At 36.5% G+C, this 8,535-nt stretch overlaps 1 protein-coding gene across 1 annotated transcript; it reads left to right on the forward strand.

Annotated features, from left to right (window-relative positions):
- The first annotated feature begins 2,667 nt into the window (after positions 1 to 2,667).
- LOC147492182 (uncharacterized) lies at positions 2,668 to 5,085 on the forward strand. Its single transcript, XM_086567433.1, has 5 exons — positions 2,668 to 2,802; positions 3,140 to 3,226; positions 3,316 to 4,395; positions 4,501 to 4,805; positions 4,884 to 5,085. Exons 1-5 carry the CDS (start codon positions 2,668 to 2,670, stop codon positions 5,083 to 5,085), a joined length of 1,809 nt encoding a protein of 602 aa, XP_086423559.1.
- The last annotated feature ends 3,450 nt before the right edge of the window (positions 5,086 to 8,535 follow it).

Genomic DNA, 8,535 nt, shown 5'->3' on the forward strand with positions numbered 1-8,535 from the left:
TAGCTATGCATAGTTGCTAATATTTTTTAGAATAATTTAATATAATGACACCCATTCATAGGACACATTCATATGATAAATCTTTTCAAATGGGAATAGTGTATTTTTTGATGATATGGAAATAATCAATCTGTTTTAGTGATTTGTACACATTATTACGTAAGCTGAACGGTGATGATTTACAGCTAAATCACCATAAATCTAATAAAACTATTATACAACCTAGATTGAGTTTAAGATAATTCCATTTGAAAATTACGGATTAATATTCTAAACCACAAAGTGAAGATGCTATCTCAATTTAATCCCTTAGTTTCCAAGTACTTATGCACCATAATCGCTGCTCATTAACGTATTTCGGTTTATTTTCAATAAAAATATATTATGATTCAAAAATTTGCCGCTAAATCACTATAAATCTAAGAAAACTATTATACAAGCTAGATCGAGTTTAAGATAATTCTATTTAAAAATTACGGATTAATATCCTAAACCACAAAGTGAATAGGATATCTCAATTTGATATTTTAGTTTCTAAGTACTTATGTACTATAATCGCTGCTCATTAACGTATTTTGATTTATTTTCAATAAAAATATATTCTGATTCGAAAATTTGTGTGAAACATTTTGTAAAGCCTTTTCAGCACACAAAATATTTAATAGATTCCGGGCATATGCCCGGGTCCAAAATCTAGTAATAGTCTACAAACAAGGCGCATTTCAAACGGCACATTATTAACACCCTGTACAAAAAAATAATTTCATTTTAAAAGATTGAGTGAATTAGATTTCCACCCCCAGCAACTTTGCCAATTAGACTTCCACCCCCCAGTTCTTTCAATATTAGATTTCCACCCCTAACTTCACACCAAAATACATTCCGCATTTTTTGTCGCATGTGCAAGTACACATCTACCCCTCACACGTAAAATGACAAATAAACCCTTTGACTCCCCAAGACCAAAACTCATCCAATTGCCACGTGGCATCATCACACCCATCTAACTCCATCTAATCCAATGAACCTAAATTTTTTTTCCTAAAATGACGCCCACTACCCCTGCCCCACCTAAAATTCCCAAAAATAACCTCACTCAAGTTTTCTCAATGGCCACGGTCATCATCCTAACGAAATCTATCAATGGTGGAGAACAAAACATACACAACACGTCTCATCAGAGAACATTTTCAGTGGCACATGTTACTCTTCTTAGCTAAGCTAAGCTCAAGAAAAAAATCGTTGAATCATCCTAAGTAAAGCTCCAACATTTTCATTGTGAACTCCAACATGATGTAAAGCTCCATCTTGACAAACCCAACTTTATCTAGTTTACTAGACAAATCCATATGAACAAGAACTCAAAGCAAGTACACTGAAGCAAGTAAGTAGGTGGTAGCTGGTTTACTTACACTTGATCTTACAAAAACTTCAAGGTAAGTTGCTTAAATTTCGCACCTTTAATCAGTTTTAACATGTTTTTAGGTGGTTTAAAGTGTGTCAAGTGAGAAATGTAAAACTTTTAGTCCAGTGTTTAACTTTCATGATAATGTTATTGTTAAAAACCTATGTTTGAGTACAATCTATTTAAGTTTTTGTCATTGTAACATGAGTTATTGTTTATATAGTTGAAAACGTGTATAATGGTGGAATGTTTTGTTTTATAAATATGTTTGATTCATGCTTGTATTGTAAAATTTGGATATTTTGTTTGTTTGGTTGTTATAATAATCGATGGAAAGGGACCGCTTTGGCTAAAAGAAACTTGATCCTTCATTATCATGGGACATTTCAAGAGGCACCTGATGGTTCACTATATTCCCAAGATAATTATCGAGGTGGTGTTATGGAGAAAATGAGGAATGTGGACGGGGATAGGATAAATTTTATGGATTTAGTAGATGATATAAAGGAGAACTATTTGTTTGATATTAGTGTAGGATTTGAAATATTGTACACTTTGAATGGTGAGAAGGTGTATGTTAAGAATGACAATGATTTGATGCAAATGTGGGCTAAAATGGAGGTAGATATAAGGGGGTGGAGTCATGTATTTGTTGAACTTGAAGGGGAACTTATAGAGCTAGTTGAAACTATGATTGTGCCAACTCCACAAGTTAGAACTCCAAAGTGTAGGAAGCCTACCAAAAATGCAAAGAAAATGAGTACAAGGAGAAGAAGTATCACTAAGAATAAGTCTAGCATTAAAGATAATGATGATTTTTACTCAAAGAAGTGTATTGGTGCATTAGATGATTCTAATGGAGAGGATGACTGAATGAGGATTTACCACCAATAGCACCTCTAAGTTCAGGTCCACAAGTTGATATATTAGCTCCACAAGCTGATATATTACCTCCACCACCACATACAACCAATGCATCTACTCCACATATTTCAGGTCCATCCTTTATATCAGATTCCACAACACCCATTTCACATGCACCAACACCTTTTTCACCTCCACCACCACCACCACCAAGACCCATAGATGAGATTGAGGATGATGAGGGGTATAAGAGTACACATTCTTCTGAGGATGAGGAGGACCATGTCATTGCAAACAAAGTAGACTTTGTTGACTTCATTGTAGGGACTGACAGTATTATTGATATAGATGAGGGAAGTAAGCAGTCTGTGAACAAACCATTAATTTGGGAGGTGGGAATGGAGTGGCCTAACATTGATGTTTTGAGAGATGATATACAAGATTTTTGTATAGGAAATAAGTTTGCTGGTGACTTAATCAAGAATGGCCCATTAAGAATTAGAGTGGTTTGTTTAGGGAAAGACAGAAATAAGGTACAATGTCCATGGGTAGCTTATTTCAGGATAGATGAAGATGGATTCACAATGAGATCAATACAATCGGGCCAATACATACTTGTCAGTGATTTGTGATATGTTGCATAGAATGGCCAATGCAAATTGGGTAGTCAGAAAAATTCAAGATCAAATGAAGGTTAGTTAATTATAAGTGTGTGGAGTTTAATTATCTCATATTTGTCTTTTTACATTGTACTAATGTAGTAACTCTTCTATTGTTTTGTCCAAGGTTCATTTCAAAACCATGACTCTCGCTTTCATAAAAAAGAAGAAGTCATGAGGGTTTTTCATGTCAATATAAGTTATTGGACAGCTTTGGAATGCAAGATTCAAGTCTTTACAACAGATTTATGGTGATTATGAGGAAAGCTACAACATGATCCCAGTGTTATGTAACATGGTATACACTTTATAAATGTTTACACTTTGTGATTTCAACCGGCCAAATTGATTGTACTGAATAATTGCATGTTTGTTGCTTGCTTGTAGATTCATGAGAGTAATGGTCTATCAACTATTGCAAAATACTCAAGAGATGTTGACACACTTCAGTTTGAAGGAGTGTGTATTTCATTTGATGCTTGTATTCAGGGTTTTTCAGTTGGTTGTAGGCCATTAGTGGGGTTGGATGGTTGTTTCCTTAAAGGGAAATATGGAGGCCAGGTGCTTAGCATGGTTGCTTTAGATGGAAATAATGGTTTATTTCCATTGGCTATATACATTTGTAGATCTGAGTGTAAGCAATCATGGAGTGAGTTTTTGAGTATCATGGCTGAGAAGCTAGAACTACACCCTTGGCCTGTTACCTTTATTTCCGACAGGCAAAAGGGTTTGATTCAAGCTGTTAAGTGCATATTTCCTAGAGCACAACATAGGTTCTGTTTCAAACACATGTATAAGAACTTCAAAAAGTTGTTCAAGGGTGAGTATATGGAACAACTTGTATGGGCTGCCTCAAAGGCATATAAAAAGGAAGACTTTGAGAGGTGGATGGAAGTGATAAAAAAAGAAAACATTGAAGCACATAAGTGGTTGCAAAAGGAGGAATATGAAACATGGGCTAGGTCTCATTTTGCTGAGGAACTTAAAGCTGAACAAGTAAGTAGTAATTTCTCAGAGTCTTTCAATAGTTGGATCTTGGAACTGAGAGACCTTCCAATTACCTGTTTACTTGACAAATATCACATTTTGTTGATGAGTTTAAGGTACAAGAGAAAACAGGCTTGTAAAGAATGGGATCAAAATGGATTGGTCCCTAGAGTGAATAAATATATATCCAAGATGATTGAAGTATGTCCCCACTACACATTTGAAGGTTCAGATGATCATCTTTTTGTGGTGAAAAATTACCATGGTGATAGGTGGGCTGTCAATATTGTGGACCACACTTGTGAATGTAGGGCATGGCAGATGACTGGGATTGTGTGTGTTCATGCGGTGAGAGTGCTCTTACCAAGGAGAGTTGAGTGGGTTGAGTACTGCAGCTCTTACTTTTGGGTCTCAGAGTACAAGCTAGCTTACACAAGTAATGTCAAACCCATGAAAGATGTCAAAGATTGGCCTAAATCTGTAAGTATGTATTTATATATGAGTTTTATATATTTGCCAAGTTTAATGTTCTTCAAACAAATTTATGTTCTTTAAACAAATTTGTAAAGTGTTCTATTTTCTTAGGATCCAACCAAACATGTGAAACCACCTCCTTTGGTGAGGGGTATTGGAAGGCCTAGAAAGGAGAGAATGAGGGCTGAGGATGAAAATGAAAATGGGCATGTCTATAAAAAGAGGAAAATGACTTGCAGCAAATGTCAAGGAGAAGGGCATAATGCAAGGTCATGTAAGGGTCCTGCTGCATCAAAAGTATCAAGCAATGGAAGTAATGGAAGCAATGCAAAGAAAACAACATCAAGACTGAAACCTAAACCTTGGACAAGGTCTAGAACTGTGACAGGAGAGTCCACTGTCATGGACAGGGAAAAGTAAGTTGTGATTGTACTAGGTTAGTCATTGTTACTAAAATGATACCAAATCTAAATTGTTTTTGTCTTTTTTTGTAGAAAAATTGTGCGGAAGACTCAGAGTGGTATTAAAAAGTCAAAATACAAGGCATTAAGAAATGGCAGTGATGCTCCTGCAAGTGACCCTATAGCAGAACCACCAAACAATGCACCGGCCAGAGTGGCACCACCAAGACATGAATACCCAAGGAAGAGCCAAAGCAATGGACATACCTTTTCAAAGCACCGAGAGCACGCATGACATATTATGGGTGACTTGATCATGAAGCAAGGAGAGGGCAAATGAATAGTGTAAGTGTTTTACATGCTGCTATGGGTGACTTGATCATGAAGCAAGGAGAAGGGCAAAGGAATAGCGTAAGTGTTTTACATGCTGCTATGGGTGACTTGATCATGAAGCAAGGAGAGGGGAAAAAGAAGAAAAAGAATAGTGCAAGTGTTTTACATGCTGATCATAAAGAAAACGAATATTGCTAGTGTTAGGGCTCCTTTCAAGGCACCAACAGTTGTGAGAGTAGCTACTAGTGTTAGGGATCCTTTCAAGGCACCACCACATCAAGCCAGGTGGAGAAGCTATCTGTGAAGCCTGTACAACCTAGACCAAAGTTCAAGGTGGTCAGTTTAGTCTTGTTACTTTTGGAGTTACTTTTGGGATACTTTTGGAACAATGCAACAAGAGTACTCTGCAAATCAATGTATAGTTGGATGAATGATACTTTTGTAAGTTAGTATGTTTGCATTTGTTTTGGTTGTTTTTTACTCATTTTGGACAGAAACATGGTGTATCTTGGGTTTTAAAACTCATTTTGGTATGTGTCAATGTATAGCTTATTTTGGTTACAGACTGATGGATTAATGGCGTATCTTGGGTTTTAAAACTCTTTTAAAATTGGCAGTTATGGATTTATACTCTTAAGTTAGCAAGTTAGCATATTAAGAAAGAAAGTTGTGATATTGTGTTTGCTTATATAGGAAGAGACTCATATAGAAATGAGTACTCTATAGAAATAGAAATATTGTGATGAGTTATTGTGATAATTTTACATCTGTTTTCTAGGGAGTTTTCTAGGTCAAGAAGTCAATGCCTCGTGAATAAACATTGTTCATCTCTGTTCTATAAAGGCATAGCCACCCCCAAGCACAACTCACATCACCAATCACATCTTTCATCTCCTCACACAAAAATGCAAACAAAACAAACTCAACAAACAATGGTGAAAGCAGGAACAATGAATAAATTTGAGTTAGATAGCAAACAAATTGAACAATCTTTTGAGCAAATCAAGTCATTGCTCAAAGACAAGAAAGATCAGAGGGTGTTCTTGGAGATGATGGAGAACGATGGTAGGTTAAGTCTCAAAGTCTGTAAGCACTGCAATTGCATGTGCTATTTACAGTTGGACTCTTATTTTGGTCGATGTGAAGATGAATTAGGATCATATCCTCCACCTGGCTTTGCTCCAAAACCAGGGTTTGCTCCTCCACCACCAGCCAAGGGATTTGATTTGAAATTTGCATCACAACCAGAACCACCACAACCAACACCACCACCAACAAAAGCACATCCTCTTCTTCTCAGGCGATCATCAAGAGTAGGTGGTCCAGGACCATCACAATCACCTGGTCCATCACAATCACCTGCACGTCAAGCTAAAGAAATTGTCTTGGCACTAGAATTTGGAGTCTGCATGAGCAAGAAGAAGTCCAAATACAAGAAGAAGTAATCTCAAGTTTGTCCTGTTTCATGGTGTGCTCTATGGTTGAAGTTCAAGCATTCTATGTTTGAAGATCTATGTTTAGAGTCAAGTTAGGAGTTCAAGTCAGTGTTAAGTGTCCTATGGTGAGTACTCTCCTATGGTAGTTCCAATGTTTTGTCCTATTAGTTAGTTTCAAGAGTCAAGAGTACTCTAATTTCAATGTTTAGAGTCAGTGTTAGTTTTCTTTGGTTTTTTCTCGAGTCTATTTTCTCTGCAATACTGTTTTACTCTTTTTGTTACTACTTTCCTCTGTTTTCAAACATACACTAATTGATTGAAGACTGACAAACATACTCTCCTCTGCAATACTGTTTTGCATACAGTTCAACATATTTGAGAAGACTGATTGATTGAAGAGTACTCTTGATTGAAATTGAATGAACATTTACAACATAACTAAAACTTGAGTAAAACTTCAGAGTACTCAAAACTCAAACTTCATTAACAAACTAAAACTTCATTAACAAACTAAAACTTCATGAGTACTTCATTACCAAACTAAAACTACACTTCAACATTTAAAACTAACGGCAAAACTAAAACCTTAAACTTGGCAGGATTACAAGATGACTCTTACAAGATTATAACTAAAACATCCAAAACAAAACAACAATATCGATAAAACTAAGAGTACTCTAACAAACTAGAGTACTCAACAAACTACAAACTTAACCCTTCTCTTTCCCTTTCACAAATACATTTGCCTCGAACCCATCACACAAATTATCCATTTCTATTTCAATTGAAACTCTCCACTTCCCATTAGAACTCCCTACGTAAGAGCTCCCCCATCTACGATAACAACTTACTAGGTTGTTGCCGAGTTTGTTGCTCGATTGACTCCTTCGAGCATCCTTCATCCATTGAAAGCCTCGCACTTTGGGTTTGGGGCAACTCAAAAACTTTTCACCAAATGAATGAGGTTGTTGTTGTGAAGTTCTCACAACACGACCAACATCGCATCTCTTGCAAGGAGAGCTGCTCCAGGGACAATTCTGAATCCAATGATCAAGCTTTCCACATGAGAAGCAACCACGATCCTAAAATTAACAAAAGAGTACTCTTAACAAATAAGTAACAAGAACTAATAAGTAGCAGTACTCTAAGTAACAAGAACTAATAATCTAACACGCAAGTGTACAAAGTGGAAAAACCTTCTCCAACGTTGCTTTTGACGCGACTATTTCTCCACCACCTCCCATTTTTTTCAGTTTTCTTTCTTCCAGCTTCTTCCCTTTGAGTTTCTTCCATTCGTAACCATTGTTCTAAGTGAACAATGAACAATGGTCACGTTTTTAGAACCAAACGGCTATTTTTGCCACGTGGCCATTGAGAAAACTTGAGTGAGGTTATTTTGGGAATTTTAGGTGGGCAGGGGTAGTGGACGTCATTTAGGGAAAAAATTTAGGTTCATTGGATTAGATGGAGTTAGATGGGTGTGATGATGCCACGTGGCAATTGGATGAGTTTTGGTCTTGGGGGAGTCAAAGGGTTTTATTTGTCATTTTACCCCGGTGAGGGTAGATGTGTACTTGCACATGCAAAAGCATGCACGGAATGTATTTTGGTGTGAAGTTAGGGGTGGAAGTCTAATATTGAAAGAACTGGGGGTGGAAGTCTAATTGGCAAAGTTGCTGGGGGTGGAAATCTAATTCACTCTAAAAGATTCAATTACTTTTATTCCCATCCCGTAATGACTATGAAAAACGCATACGTTGTAGATGTTGTTGAATTGCATTGAGGACAAGGGAGAAGGTGCATATTGATGAATTGGGTGACTTTGATTGACTAAAACTCTTGGTTGTTCAACACCATTCATTGCAAGAAAAGATCGAAGCCGTGCTCTTCCATTATTTAAAACCTTGTTGACACCAAACATCATTTGTATAAGCTTTTTCAGTATATTACTAGTACATAAATAAAATAAAATTTAC

This window comes from Coptis chinensis, chromosome 6 (genome assembly GCF_015680905.1).
Source record: "Coptis chinensis isolate HL-2020 chromosome 6, ASM1568090v1, whole genome shotgun sequence".
NCBI classification, from domain to species: domain Eukaryota; kingdom Viridiplantae; phylum Streptophyta; class Magnoliopsida; order Ranunculales; family Ranunculaceae; genus Coptis; species Coptis chinensis.